Raw genomic sequence first — 15,404 nt, forward strand, 5'->3', positions numbered from 1 at the left:
TGGCCATTACCATGAGGGAAGCAGCACAAACTGGTGAACAAGGCACCACACCAATTGCTTTTATAGGACCCAAATGCTGCAGTTTACCACTTCTTTCTTGAATTTTTTTTTAATTCTGCATGTTTTGTGAAGCCTCCCAAACACTGCAAAATGCACATGGACACAATTCATGTCTCAAAGGGTATGTCTGTTTGGGTTTTTTAGATGTTTACCACAGCAACATGGTCTTGACCACTGTTGGCTTTTTTTGGTAAGTAAGTGTATTTGGTATACTTGCTTCTGTGCCTGCTCTAGAGGAGAAATTCTATGTTGCTTTGCAGTTTTAATTACCTGTACTATATGTCAGGGTAGGCAGGCGTGCTCACAGAAGTCTCCTGCCCCATCCCCTGTGGCCATTTTGTTGTTAAAGCCCCAGTGCTCTCCACAGTCAGAGCTGAAGAAATAGGGAAGTGGTGGTTTTGTCCCACCCAGCTTCCCAACTGCCAGTGTTAAAGACTAAAGCCTAATAAACTGAATTTATCTTCAGACAGTAAAAATTCCCCATTTTAGTTTGTTGCAGACATGCCTCTTCAAAGGCAAGGGTCCAGACATGCTGAAGCATCCCACAGCCATAACTCTTGCCTCCTGTGTCATAAAACCCCCATCTATCCATCTTCAAACAACACTACCAGTTTTGAGGAGTGATGGGGGAGTTGCTTTACATCTCCCCTTCCCCTCCCCTCCCTCTGCAGTGGTAGGACAACTGCCCCTCTGTAAAGCTTTGACAACTGAAAGATTACCTGTGAGGTCACTAACAGCATGTATGTAGTAGAGAATGATATTAATACCTACTCACCTCAACCATTTCTGTAGTACCATGTTCCCAGTGACAGTGCTTTCATTTTCAGTAGACTTTTATTAACTGTTTCACTTTGTTTTCACATTCTATTCATAAAGCTGCAACCATCACTTTTGGCATGCAGAGAGTGTCCCTGTTCAGCTAAACGAGGACAAAGCAGCTGGACTTTTAAAACATGGTTCACATGATTTAAATTTATACACCTTTGATGAGATTACTCAAGTTAGAAATAATTTAAAATGGCTATTGTACAATGGAAATCACCTATTCACAATATTCATAGGTATTTCATTCTTTATTTACAAAACACTATCCTGAGGATTTTCTATTAAGCTTCAATTTGAGCAAAACCTAAGTAACCCTAGTTACTTAATATAAGGAGAGATGGTATTTGCAGAGTAGAGGAGGGATTCAGCAGAGTGCTCAAACGACTGTCAAGTCTCCTGCTGTGGGTCGGGTTGTTCTACAGCTGATGGATTTGACTGAGATGGTTCAACTCTGTTTTCAGGAGGAGGTGGTGGAGGCAAAAATCCAGGGTGGGGTGGTGGATAGTGAGGATAAGATCTCGTTGGAAATGGATTTCTTACTGTGGGGGAAATCAGCAGTCCAGTTAGTTACTATCACAGTAACCCACATCCCTGCTCCTCCCACCCCATGTTACTGCTGCTCAGCACTGACCCACCTAACTAGGTGGAGTAAAAGTAGTGTGCAAAGTAGACTTAGGTCAGGTGTTAGGCTTCCAAGAGACAAAGGCTGTAGAAAGGAGGAAGACAAAATGATCACTTTTCTCCATAGTTACCTGTGACAGGCTCACAGCAGCAGCCAGTCACTGTGAATGGGCTGCTGCTGCCACCATTCCCTTTGGTCTGCTCCAGCAGCCCTTGGCTGTCTACCTCCCCCCTATTTTGGAAGACAAACGGCTTAGTTCTTCACAGATTAATCAGAGAACAGCAGGAGGCAGAAAGAAGCCCTTCAGTCTGATACTTGTATGTCGCTCCACTAATGCAAACTCCAAGGAAAACAATTAACAGGTATGTCCCAAATGCCTGCCTTTGCATGGACACCAGCACACCTCAAAGCTAAAGGCTGAAACTTTAAGATCTATATATGATGCAACCTCGTAGGAGGAAAAGGATTAAGGTAAGCATCTACTTGCTTTCCTACTCCAAACAAGAACCCTTTAAATGCTGAACAGTATGTGTATGTGTATTTTCCAGTCAAAGCTATATCTGTAAAAACTTCATCAAAGTGAGCAACTCTGAAAAAGAAAGTGCAATCAACCTTAATCAGGAAAGATGCTCTGAGTTGGCTGAATTGAGAAGGAGTACGTGCAAGTAAATGTGTAAGTGTTCACCCAGCGTGGTTACTCACTACCTGCACAAAGCACTGATGTGCATCAACCTGAAGGAAATGCTGGCAAAAGCTACGTACTTGGCAGCGGAGGGCGCGGCATCCCAAAGTCTCGTACTGGAAAACATTCGCGTGGTCCATACATGCCAGCAGGAGGAGGGGGAGGAAAAGGAGGACCCCGTCGCATTAAAGGTGCTCTAGGATCCACAGGCATCATTGGAGGTCTGACTGGAGGGAAAGGTGGAGGAGCAAACCCTGAACTGATAGCATCACCTTCAGATGCCAGCGACTGATCAGGTAGTGAATTCTGCAACACAATGAAAACAGGGAAGTTAGCTAGCTTAAAAGGAAAGGGCTAAGGAGAGGGAACATCCCCAGCCCTATCAGGCCCACTTTGATGTAGGCTGGCACGCTTGCTAACAGCTAGTTCCAACTCTTTCTCAGCTACAGCATAATCCTGAGCAAGGCTATCTATGTGCACTGGCCATAGTTTTATCTTTTGGGTTTTAATTAGTCATACACCAAAATTAATTCACAAGACACTAAGTGCTGTAATAAAAGTATACATATAATTTTATAATTTGGACTGCACAGTGCAACATAATGTGACCAATGTACTGGAGCCAAGTTTTCCTAAATATCTTGCACAAAATCAAGTTTCTGTTTAGCTACTTACACTAAGGTTAGAATGGTCTTTCATCCCATTTCCACTTGGTTCTGTTCGTGGGCTATTATCTGAAGATGTTTGTCCATCTGCATGGAAAAGTTCAAACATGTTACTCAGTGCAGAGTTGCTCCTCTCCACCACCCATTTCTGTGTTTTTCAGTATTGTTTTTCTGAAATCAGGATACATGGGCAGGGAGAGGAAAAAAAAATTAAAAAGAAAACTATTGCTGTACTCAGCAACTGTTCTGCAGGCAGCCTAAAAGACAGCTGAGGAACTGCCATGGTTTCAGCCCAGCGGGTAACCCAGAACCATGCAGCCTCTTGCTCACTCGCCCCCTAGCTGGGAGTTGAACCCAGGACAGGAACACAAAGCTATGCCTCAGTATTTACTCCAACTTCTGTAAAAGCTGCACATGAATTACAAAGTTGCATCTTTTACCAAAGTAGTTTCCTATATCCAAATAACCCTTTTTCTTCCATTTTAGTATTTTTAGAAGTTATAAGTGCATTTTTCTAGCAATACATCTTAACATTACTGTCACAGCTCCATTCTTCCCCTCCCTCCTGGCTAATACCTTATTTCTTTGGTAGAAGTCTCACTCTGAGAATGACTGCCCTATGATAGGCTCTTGGCATAGAGCTCGACAGCAATCCCATTCAAGTCTGACAAAACCTGGTTCCTTCCTTAGTTGCTAAACATCAAGGAGACTTTGAGAACTACACCAGTTCTGAATGAGCAGTCAGAAATAAGAGAAAAATAGGAACTTCAGCATTTTTACCTTTATACTTCCCTGAGAACAAGTATTTTCAGTGACAACTGGAGAAAATTATTAAAGGGAATTGTCAGAAGAGAGTCTGACTGGATATAAATATACTAAATATGTACCCTAAATGTACTCCTTTCTTAGAAAAAAAAAAAAAAAAAATCAAAAAATCAAAAGCCCCCAAAACCTGAGATTTAATAAATACAGCTTTCTTCCACTTCTGCCTAAATAAAGACAACAATGCTAAAAAGCACAAGACCGAAACCATACTTTTAACAAGTGGCAGATTTTTCATCTACATGTTGTATTTCTTCTCCTTTGAAGCAAACAAAGCTCTTTTCTCAACGAGCAGATAAGTTTTTTCCAAAAATCTGCCTTGTCACTTCAAACAGGCCCTGCCTTTTTGAAGATACTGTTAACTATCTGAAGCATTTCAACTCTTTATGTCACACAGAGAATATTCATGCCCTGATACCTTGGCTGCACAACACTTTCCATTTTAAATCCTTGGGAAGTTGCTCACAAACTCTGTTAAGCTTTAACCTTTCTTTCTGACAAGAATTTCCCTGCTCCAGGTACCTGCTTCAAGTTGAATGTTTTTGCAGAGTTAAGTACCCCAGCTTAGAGAAACACGTACTGGTGTGTTCACTTTAAATAATGTTCTCTTTTGAGTTGAAGCCTGGATTTCAGTACTGAGAGACACGCTGCTGTTCTGCCAGTCAGACTCTATGGGGTGGGGGGGTTTAATTTGTTGGAGGGGTTTTTTGCTATTTTTACAAATACCCAAGTCTAGTGAAATTATATGTCTCTAAAAAGCAACATTCACATATGCTTAATGACTGCTAAATGCCAGCAGTAAGATTATCCAAAACCCTGTTTCCATTAAGTAGGTTTTGAACTGCCCAAGAACTGAATACAGCTTTTACACTGTTGGGTTTGGTTTTTGGGGTTTTTTTTAATTGTTACGTGCCAGCAGCTGAATAAAAGGGTAAAAATAGATGCAACAAGTGAGCGCAAAGACAGTGCACCTCTCCTGTCCCTCAGTCAGCATCCAGGTGCTAGAAGAGAGACCTCAGTGGAACACAAAGTATTAGAAAGCAGAAGTGAGAAGTGAAACACAGAGAGAATCACGGAATGGTTTGGGTTGGAAGGGACCTTAAAGATCATCTAGTTCCAAACCCCTTTTCACAGGCAGGGACACCTTCCACGAGACTAGGTTGCTCAAAGCCCCGTCCAACCTGGCCTTGAACACTGCCAGGGATGGGACAGCCACAACTTCTCTGGGCAACCTGTGCCAGTGCCCCAGCACGCTCACAGTAAAGAACTTCTTCCTAATATCTAATATAAATCTTCCCTCTCTCAGCCTAAAGCCAATGGCCCTTGTCTTATCACTACATGCCCTTGTAAAAAGTCCCTCTCCAGATTTCTTGGCTTGGGAAAGAGAGTAGGAAGGTCACATGCTATATAGAAACAGAACTGTCTTCCAGTAGAGAACAACTCGCTGTAAAACCTGAATCGGAACTCAGCGTTCCCAGTTCTCACATCATGACACCAAGTAACAAAGGTTTTCTCTCCTATTGCCAGAAACCGGGCAGCAAATACGGTAACTCACTCCCAATTGTATCAGTAGCCGAACGCTGTGTGGCAAAGTTTCTGTTGTGATTTAATGTCTTCAGCCTAGCTGATGAATCAGACACATGTGACTTACTAGGCATTACATAAGGATGAAAACTGCTTAATAAGTATTAGGGCTTAAAGCTCTTAAAACTGTTTCAGTGATGAGGTTTAAGTCACCAAAACTTTGCCGCTGAGGTTCTGGCTGTTGCTAAGTACCACAAACTAGAATTCATGCAATCGGTCAATTTAAAACAAATGGTACTTAGGTCAGTGAAACATGATTAAGTTGAGGGCAACTGCACTGTGAACTACCATTTGATAGTATCATGGAAGCAATTCCCACCTATTTTATCAAAAGACTGCATATTGTAAGTTCGTAGTTCTGCTGGTCCAGAAAGTCTTCCAGTGTTTGGAGGATTAGGGAAAAATCTTTCTTGTCTTCGAGGAAGAAGAACTGGATCAGCATAAGGCTCACCTAACATTGAAGAAATTGCAAAACAGATCAGTGAAGATTTATGCCCCCATTCATACAATTTTAGGCCAGCAAAATTCTCTGGATATGTTACGCTTTTGTAAATATCCAAAGTCACTATTAATCGGGGGGGGTAAGAAAATCCTAAAACAACCTCAAACACAGGATCCCACTAAGTATATAGTATAGCTTGTTTCTAAAGAGCTGCAAAAGAGAAAGTTCATTGATATTTTGGTTTAACACAGTAGCATTTCAAAAGTTATGACTGCCTAAATTACAAACAGTGAGGCCTTGAAACGAAGGTTCAGCATAGCAATGAAGGTGAAAAGCAAAATAAGGTACTACACATTTTAAGCCATGCTTAGATAAAAGTGCTGTTTTCTGTTACGTTTCACAGTGCTATAACGTGTTTTCGCCAACTTCCTTGTATCAGGTCCAGCAATCAATCATGCAAGCTACACGGCAAACTGTATCACTGAGATCCAAGCACAAAGATGGGGTAAGAACACAGCTCGAGTCAAGGAAACGAGACCACCTCTCTGCAGTATCCTGTCAATAGATCAGATCTGGCAAATGCAAAATTGCATCCTGAGTGGACTTTGAGTTTTATAATCAGGCTTTCACACAGAAGTGTAGCAACTACAATATTGCTTGCTGTATCTAACAATTGAGGTATTGTAATCTGTGTACTTTACCCGATTTATTTATTTTTTACTTGTAGCATTTTTGCTTCTTTACTACAGGTATACAGGAATGTTGTCCTTTCCCCTGCATTGTTTACTTGAAAAATATCAGTAGTATCCTTTTTGATGCATGTGTGTCTTCCTTGAGTGATAATAAGCAATACAGATGTTTAGCTGAATAACTGAGCTAAGACTAATTTTGTTGTTAATTATCAAAGAGGCAGTATCAACATGAAAACATGTGTCAAACAGGATGACTGTACCATGGTGCTCCTGCACTATTAATATAAACGTTTGTTTGAAAAACATAGTATTTTTCAACATTAGCTAACTTCTATTTATTTGTTTTCTTATTTAAAGCTAATGTACCATTGAAAGTTTTAATTGCTCAGATTTCTTACTAATTATCCAGCCCAAACGGGTCTTTTGATGCACTAAAACTCCCAGCAAAATGATGAAACCGAACAGTTGACAGTGCGCTGCTAGTACCAATATAGATTTAAAAGACAGCACAGAAGTGCAAGTGAACCGCACTATTCAAAGGAGGAGGAAAAAGCTACTATAAAAAACCTTTGCAGTGCAGTTGCACATGCAGTTCCAAGAAAACATTTCATATTTTTAAGCAAAACATACTTAATTATATACACTGCAAGTCAGTAAGTCTGTTTTTCCATAGATACAGTAGCTAAGCAGATTTTTGTACCTGGTAGAGGCAGAATTAGTCTGCGTTCTCTATCCCAAGGAGGAGACAGAGATCCAGTATCTGATGGTGGTCTGTGGGGATCAGAACTCAGCTCTCCTCTTTCATCACCAGCTTCATACATTGGTCCTCTGGATCCTAATCGAAGAAACACATAGCTCTTTACCCAGGTATTTTAAATCCTGTATTAAAGCTTTCTTCCTTACGTCTGAAAATAGTAAAATAAATCATGTCAACACTGCCAAGATATGAGAGGCGCATGGTTCCACGGGACTCTCCAGCTGTTTGCTGATGACCAGTTATGTTTATTAGAAGTGTTTAAAAGGTTGGTTTGGAATTAAAAAGTTTTAGTTCAACAGGAGTGCAATCTAGAGGATCTGCATTTATGTTTTTTATTTTTAGTAATAATTTAAAGAGTTTCAGTTCATTCAAGTCAGAGAAACTACTGCCCTCAGGAGAAATCATTTTCTCAGTGCTAAATTACTTGCTGCTAATCAAACTAAAAATTAGTACCCTGAAAGTTAATTTCCTTGTCGTAAGAAAATATCCACATTACAGTCAACAATCTTCTGGCTTTTTCTAATTCTTTATTCAAGTAAAAAAATAAGAACAGACCTGCTCAACAGACAACCAAGTGCAAGAGAAACTGTAACAATGAGTGATTTTAGGTTGGAAGCTTCCTTTAAAATAGAGTAGGTCTGAAAAATTACAAAAATACTGAATTCTGGTCTCATTCTCTATCCCAAAATTCAACCTAAAATTTGAAGCCATTTCATGTCTTGTGCAAAGTGAGATGAGCAGTGTAATTGTTCTGTAGCTGCCATTCTATTTAAATACACCATTTGTTTAATCTACATGAGTCACATTAGTGCATGACTGTGAAATGGGCAGTGGTTACATCTTTGCAGTCTCTTTCCTTGCTAATACTGCATCCTGAAATGCAGTTTTTACTCTTCCTGACCAGGAACAGCTGAGCTACAATTATAAGATATACTGGACAGCTCAGTTTCATTACTTACTGTCTCTCTACAAATAAACTGTCAAGTATGATTTTGCTTGTATGTTGTACAACTACAGTTGAACACTGAATCTCAAACTTCTCTGACTTAGAAAATTAATCAACTTTCATATGCACCCAAATATACTTTTTACAAAGAATTAAATAAATAGTCCATGCTGGTCTTTTAAAAATCAATGTTGATTAATGAAATCCTTACAGAAGAGACAGTTAGACATATTTCCCATGAAACGTGTACAGGCTTCAATGGATTTAACAGTAGTAGTAAAATAAATAGTATCTTCTTTATTACCTGTAACAGATGCTGAACTCCACTCTAGCATTTATCTATGTTATTTCCATCAACACCAAAAATATGAACAGTGTTTTTCTTCCCTTACAACCTATGACACCACGGCTTGCTTTTACCTACTCCTCAATCTCTGAATTTTACTCCTTACACAAAACCTTCTTGGTCCCTTTTATCAGTAGGAAAGAAACTGTCTCCACATATAATGACTGCCTCAAATTTAGAACAAAGGGAGGAAAACGAGCATCATCACCTCCAATAAAATTAAATGTTTTTGACAACACAGGTACTCTGTTCTCTTGCCAAATGCAGACTAATGAGACAGAAGAGGCAGTATTCTTTCTTCAGAGAGCTAATTGATCTTGTTTACATTAAAATCGTGAGTTTATTTCAGCAGAACCCCATTTGTCCAAGAAATAAACCAAGACTGATTATGTTTGGCTTTTCACTTTTTTCAATCTATGCTTCTAAAGTGAATCCACTAACTAACCCACTAGTAACAACTGTATTTTCCATTGTACTGTTTCATTAGAAAGCTTTAGAAGCAAGCTGAAAAACAGGGAGAGTTTGTCCAATCAACTGTTTATATTGAATTAGATGTTTTGATACTTTTAGTCACCAGCAAGAGGAAAAGGTGTGACAGATTTATAGTAGAGGAGAGAGAAATCCAGAATAGATAGATTTTCAAGTTTAAGAATTGTACCTCTTCCTCCTCCTCCACCTGGAAGCATAGGTGAAAGCCTTAAAGGACCCTCCAATAAAGTTGGAGGAGAAAGAAAAGCTCTTGTTTCAGATGAAGGCCGGCCCATTGGTGAGGGTCCATATGGGGAATGCTCTGGAACAGTTAAAACAAAATACTCAAGTTCATAATATTTAGTTTAGCAAATTGTATAATTAACTTCTCAGGTGAAGTTTAAAACTAAATTGTAAAGGTGAAATGAAAATTGTGCTCTAATTACCATGTGTATCATGTTCCCAGTCTACTCTCAACACTAGAAATGCTCTTCGCTTCAACAAAATACTCAACATGACCTAGAGCCACTTATGACCCAATTATTTTGTTAAATGACTGTTATTTGTACATACACATGGCCAAGACAGTTTTCAAACAATGACATATGTGTGGTCTTGGGAAACAAAACCATAAACCAAAGCAATTAGACTCTGTTTTACAATCAATACTGTACCTCTGCCAAATGGTCTAGCTGGAACATCAAGAGCGTAAGGATCTTTTTCTAAAAGATCAAGTTTAAATTCTGCTTCAGTTAATCTGCAAATAAACAACCAAAAAGTAGTAAATAACCAAGAAGTGCAAAAGCTTTATTTGTCTGCACTGTTTACTGCTGGGCTTTCTACTTAAAGGGTTAATGAAGCAACATATTTCCTAAATATAGAGAAAAAAGACAAGGATGTCACAGAACTCTGAACTTAAGAATTCCTGAAGGTATTTCTCTATGCTGCTGTATTTAAACTGTAATTCGGAAGTCAAAATGGCATGTTAGATGTCACATTTCCTAGCACGACATTACTCTCATAAGTACTCTAAACTGCATTCCAAGTATTGGTTAACTTCACACCTAAAAGTTCCTCCCAACCACCAACACCTGACCTGTTAGCTCAGTATTAACTTCTGAGATAAGCTGTAAAATCACTAGGTAACCACAACATCTGGTTGAAACATACTTATTTAAAACAAACCAACCAACCCCTAAAACCTTTGAGTCCCAGTACTGCATTCTGCTTCATTCCTGAAATACTTCAATCCTTCTCATAACTCTTAAGTTCTTGCTTTCTTACATGTTATCATTAAAGGAATGCTCAAATGACTCCCTTTCAGAACTCCAGTGGAACACTGTACTCCCTCTGCACTGTTTAGGCTACTACTGATTAACATAGGTCTAGAAAACACCAGATTGCATAAATCCAAAACATACTCGCATGCCAAATTGTATTTGTTCACAGTTAGATCAGGAGAGCACTTACTTTTGTCTGTTATGTGCATTTTCTTTTTTTATATCACTGAGGTGTCTTTCAGCTGCTCGGGCTGCGAGCTTTGGGAAGGGACAAAAATCAGATGCTTACATATTGCTATTTATTAATTAAATGCTTCATACATGTGACAGTTTCTAGATCCAAGACATTTCTTTTTCTATCTGAAGTGTGTGGACTCTATTTTCACAAGATATGACTTGTGTGTAAAGCATGTGAAACGGAGCCTCAGATCTGTCACCAAATGACATCAGCAGCTCTATTACCCAAATTTTTGAGGAATGACATGGCTTTCCTGCAGGTTCTTAAAACTGCAGAAATCAAATTCTTTGGCTATAGCTGCTTTGAAGCATCTACAGAATACATACAAGATTTAAAGTCTCAGATTTTATAAAATAAAGTTTTATTTTAAAATCATATAGTAAACACTGTAAAATTATGACCACGAAGCACCATAGCTTTTAATAGGATTCTATCTTATACAGACCATTCTGTGAAACTGCAGAATGTATTAGTCAGAAGATATTTTAAAGCTTCCTGTTTGGAAGAACAGGTAAAAATGGATTTTGCAGCAACATTCTTAGGAAGCTGTCAATGGAACATACTGTTCTCACAGGACATAATGTTTTCTATTAGTAGATAAAACAAGTGAAGTACATCCAGGGAAAATACCAAAATGGCATTGAAACAAGGCCAAAAATTTTCATTATTAGAAAAATGTCACACACTTGTTAAATGATAACATGTTATTTCAGCAGATTTACTGTTACAGCGAATAATACCGTAACATCAGTGTACTGTGCTCATAGGTAGCTGGCTTAATTATTCCAACTGTTTTATATGACAGAAGTATTTTTAACATGCTTCTGTGTTGGTGACAGGCTACAGTTAATTTTTATTATGTTTTTAATAAGAAACAAAAAAGTGATAAAGCAAGCTATTCAAATCATGGAAGACACACAAAGTTCAGAAAATTCAGTAGTTGGAACTTACCCAATTATCATGAGCTTTTTTCTCATGTGAAGTAATCTGTGGAAGAGAGATTCGTTAGATCATTACTCATCTAAAACAAGAGAACTTCAGATTGAGTATATGCTCTTATTCATAAATTTAATGTGTGTGGATAATTTATAATGAGACATATAAACGTAAAATTTAACTTTTCAATAAAGTTATCTGGCGATCTCTGCTGTGAAATTGTGGCAGCCAAAACCAGATGACATTGCGGGGGGAGGAAAGGGCAAAAAAAACACCCAACAAAATCAAGCCAAACAGTATCACTACCTTGCTGAAAGTGCTATTTCGGTTGCAGTAAGATCCCTTCTACTTGGCTTAGATGGTAAGTAACACAAAGCATATACCTGATTCTGGTAAGAACGAATGGTTCTTTCTAGCTCTTCTTCAAGATCTTTTGCTCGCTCTCTGTAACAAAATTAAAGTTTATAACATTGTAATAAAATGTGGAGGAAAGTAATTTTAAATACAGTAAACACAATGGTAAACGCAAGGTATAATTAAGTTTGGGGGTTTTTTTATCCAAAACAGAGTATTGTCACTTAGGCCCACAGGATACATAAAAATTCTAAGTAAATCACTAAGGGCAAATTCTGTCTTCCTGTATGAACACTGAAGAATATCCTCAAGAATTTTACTTTCCAGAGAAAGAATTAATCTAATCAACATTTCAGGAAGCATTGTTGATCAGTATCTTTCAGTTAGAGTCAATACTGCCATATTAAAGGAAGGTGGGGAATACACATTGCAGATTGAAGAATGATGCCATCATTCTAGAAACGACAGAAACAAACCAGAGGTACACAGTTGGTGTAACACAAAACAGAGCCAAACAGTAAAAAAAACCCAAACCCAAAACCAAACTACAGAAAATATTCCCATATTTTACCAAAGAATTTCTAAACAACGGTACTGTTTTAAAAGCTCAGACATACAGAAATAGAATACTGTAACTATAAAACATATATGTTAGGAAAACAGAACATTGTATTTACTTCACAGTATTCTCCTAACTTTGTATTTTTATCTCTGTTCAGTAAAAGGAACTAGATTAGAGACCCACTGCTACCATTCCATTAATGCTAACATGTCAATACAATTAGCATTCTAATGGAAGGAAAGTTGATAGTGGTCTTTAATACCCTAATTTTTTAGCAAAGCAAAAACTTCCTTAGTATGTATTATTACACACAAACCAGCACGTAACACACACCCCCCCCCAAGAAACTGGAAGAAAATATATTCACTCATGCTGGTGTTTTTATTAATTCTCTATTGCCTTTTGTTCACTTTGGAACAAGTGATTACAGCAACTGAAATCTGTAATTACCTGTAGCTGTTCAGTTCTTCAGCAGCATGATTAATTTTTTCATCTACTTTAGAAAGCTTTTCTTCCTTCTGTAGGCGTTCTCTCTCTTCTACTGTCAGCTTTCTTTAAGAAAATTCAAAAACTATGGTTAATTCTGTTTCAAGTCAACAATTTTGTCGTTGGTCTGTCAAGAATGTATGATGAATACATGATATGTATCCAGATAAAGAGTTTTATAGGCAGCATATGAAGTGGCATTAATAGCACAAGTTTGTATTCATATCAGTTTATTCAGTTCATTAACTGTTCTGTATTAAACAATTAGATTACCACTGTTCCTAAAAGGATTCTGGAAGACAATCCACATTACCAAAGAATATTTCTATCTGGGGGCAGGAGGGAAGCAGATACAAATCAAATCAAACAAACAAAAACCCAAACTACACTAACTTTCAGTGATTTGTTCTGGTACTTTTTTTACATTTTAACGTAAAAACCTTTCCAGACAAGAAAAAGGTTGTTATTAGCCATTACAAAATAGTTATTAAAGAAAGAATATATATATTTGTTACAGGTCCCTCTTTTTTACGCCTCATTGGACACTGCAGAGGAGAAAACCCATATTCAACACCACAGAATATGCACAAGGGAATTCTGCAGAATACAGGTGGACACTGCTCCTGCTTACAGCCCTGAATGGGTAAACTGGTCATCTTCCTGTAAACAGCAGTCCTTCATAATCAAACTATCTAAACAATGGATCTTTTGAACATGATATAAACTTCTTTTCTACTCAAGCTTTATTTCCCACTTTTCTATTTCCCTTGCTTTTAAAAGATGCCTTGTTAATACTAATAGCCTCTTTTATTCTGCTATCTCGTTTTGGCTTTTCTAAAATCTTCAATAAGCAGCATACATTTGCTGAGCTTCAGCGTGGTATTTTTAAATATCATCCACGCAGACTGCAAACACTTTTCCTTTCTGACTGCCCATCATGGCTTCTTTTTGATAGGTTCCTTCCCACTCCCCCCTGCATTTTAAAAAACCAAATGTTAATGTAGTGGATTTTTAGGTTTTGTTCCATTTACAAAGATGTCAAATATCTCTACAAACATAGATATTTCAGAGCAGATTATTGAAAGTAATACTTAAAAAGGTCCTGCATGCTGCTCAGTACAGGATCAAGACTTGTACTGCTTCTCTTGCTGCCTTCAAGATTATGTCTGCTCCTTGAAGAAATAATTTTGGGCTAGTAAAACTGTAGTTCTACCACTGCACCCTAAAATGATGTCTGCTGCTCCCTCCCTTCCCCATACACAAACACACGCTTCTGAAGGTTACTACATGTCCTATCCCAACTTTATTTCTAGACCTTAACATATTTCTGATTTCAATCAGTAATCATCCTGACTGTGAGGCAAATAGTACAGCCCTCATATTCTATCCTCCTCGGTGAGGAAAGCCTGATTCACAGGGGTTCCATGTTGCTTACTGAAAATAGCTTGCTAATGTTTTAATTCTAAGCTTAATTTTATAAAAGCACCCCTCCTCTGCTGACATTACTAGCTCTCTTCATTATACAAAATGTAGCTCACAGTTAAAACAGCTACTGATTACCATTCTTTCAGCAACTTTGATAGCTTTATTACATCATTTAATAAAAGGTAATATTTTAAATAAAATGTATTCTTTTCAATAATTTAATAAAAATAATAATCAACCTTTCCAACTTTACCCACCTTATTTCATAGATTAAAAATTTCTTACTTCTTGTTTTATCTTTGTTTCTATACTTACTTGTGGAAAAGTCCCAAAATAACATACCACTACTTTCATGGAAACAAATTCTATAATATTACTGTGATCACAAATGTACATGACGCTGTAACATAGCAGGATCTTCACAATCCAGAAAACTCTGGAAAGCAGTACCCACTTTCAGTAATTTTCAGCAACTCCAATCAAAGAGTTACATTCAAATCAAACAGTAAAGCATTGAATATAAAAAGAGGAGCTGGCACCTGTGTAGTTTCATTTCATTTTCTTGATAAAGCTCAGTCATTACTTTAAGTTTCTGCTGTAGCTTTTGAACTTCACTTTCATAATGTTCATTTTCAGACTGCAAGGAAGCTTGTTGACTTTGAAGATTTTCTATACGTTCTGTCAAATTTAGAAATAATCGTATTAGGATAATGCATAATTTACAAAATTGAAATATTTGTAATATTTTAGTATATTAGAATTCTGCAAAACTCTTTGACCCTATGTTGATTTAATAATATAAGCAATACTATATTAGTGCATATCTGACCTTATATCTAGCCTTTGCTCCAAATTGTATAGCTTTGAAAACAATTCAGTTTTATAATTCACAGTATAAATTTTCATTTATAATAATTATTGCAATTATTCTGCTACAGAAGTAAAATCGGTACCATCATACACTCTTTGCAGATTTACTACAGGTCTTGCTGAGTTGCCTGAAGGGCCACTACCCTGACTACCTTATCTTTCCAAATCGAAATCTGTCATGTTTCTTTTCCTATTTACTATTTCTATGCCTCTCTTCACGAAACATAGAAAGCTTCAAGTAAGTTTGAATATCTTTACAGGACAGAGTTACAATCAATTTGGAAAACACACTAACACAAAGACTCAGTTTAAAGGATTATCAAAACTGAAAAATACAGATTA

General features: G+C 37.5%; 1 protein-coding gene across 3 annotated transcripts in view; it reads right to left on the minus strand.

The window, feature by feature from the left end:
- Positions 1-875: 875 nt before the first annotated feature.
- Positions 876-15,404, minus strand: part of MIA2 (MIA SH3 domain ER export factor 2) — a 36,688-nt gene continuing 22,159 nt past the window's right edge. For 2 of the 3 annotated variants that reach the window (XM_030481326.1, XM_030481328.1), the window contains 12 exons: positions 14,732-14,870; positions 12,732-12,833; positions 11,749-11,809; positions 11,381-11,416; positions 10,382-10,449; positions 9,586-9,668; positions 9,102-9,233; positions 7,095-7,229; positions 5,580-5,711; positions 2,865-2,941; positions 2,270-2,495; positions 876-1,424 (listed from right to left, as the gene is read on the minus strand). In XM_030481326.1, coding sequence (XP_030337186.1) covers positions 1,273-1,424; positions 2,270-2,495; positions 2,865-2,941; positions 5,580-5,711; positions 7,095-7,229; positions 9,102-9,233; positions 9,586-9,668; positions 10,382-10,449; positions 11,381-11,416; positions 11,749-11,809; positions 12,732-12,833; positions 14,732-14,870 — 1,343 coding nt within the window. In that variant the 3' untranslated portion in view covers positions 876-1,272. The remainder of the gene's footprint in view (positions 1,425-2,269; positions 2,496-2,864; positions 2,942-5,579; positions 5,712-7,094; positions 7,230-9,101; positions 9,234-9,585; positions 9,669-10,381; positions 10,450-11,380; positions 11,417-11,748; positions 11,810-12,731; positions 12,834-14,731; positions 14,871-15,404) is intronic. The other variant, XM_030481327.1, reaches the window with a different exon arrangement.

This window comes from Strigops habroptila, chromosome 4 (genome assembly GCF_004027225.2).
Source record: "Strigops habroptila isolate Jane chromosome 4, bStrHab1.2.pri, whole genome shotgun sequence".
Classification (NCBI taxonomy): domain Eukaryota; kingdom Metazoa; phylum Chordata; class Aves; order Psittaciformes; family Psittacidae; genus Strigops; species Strigops habroptila.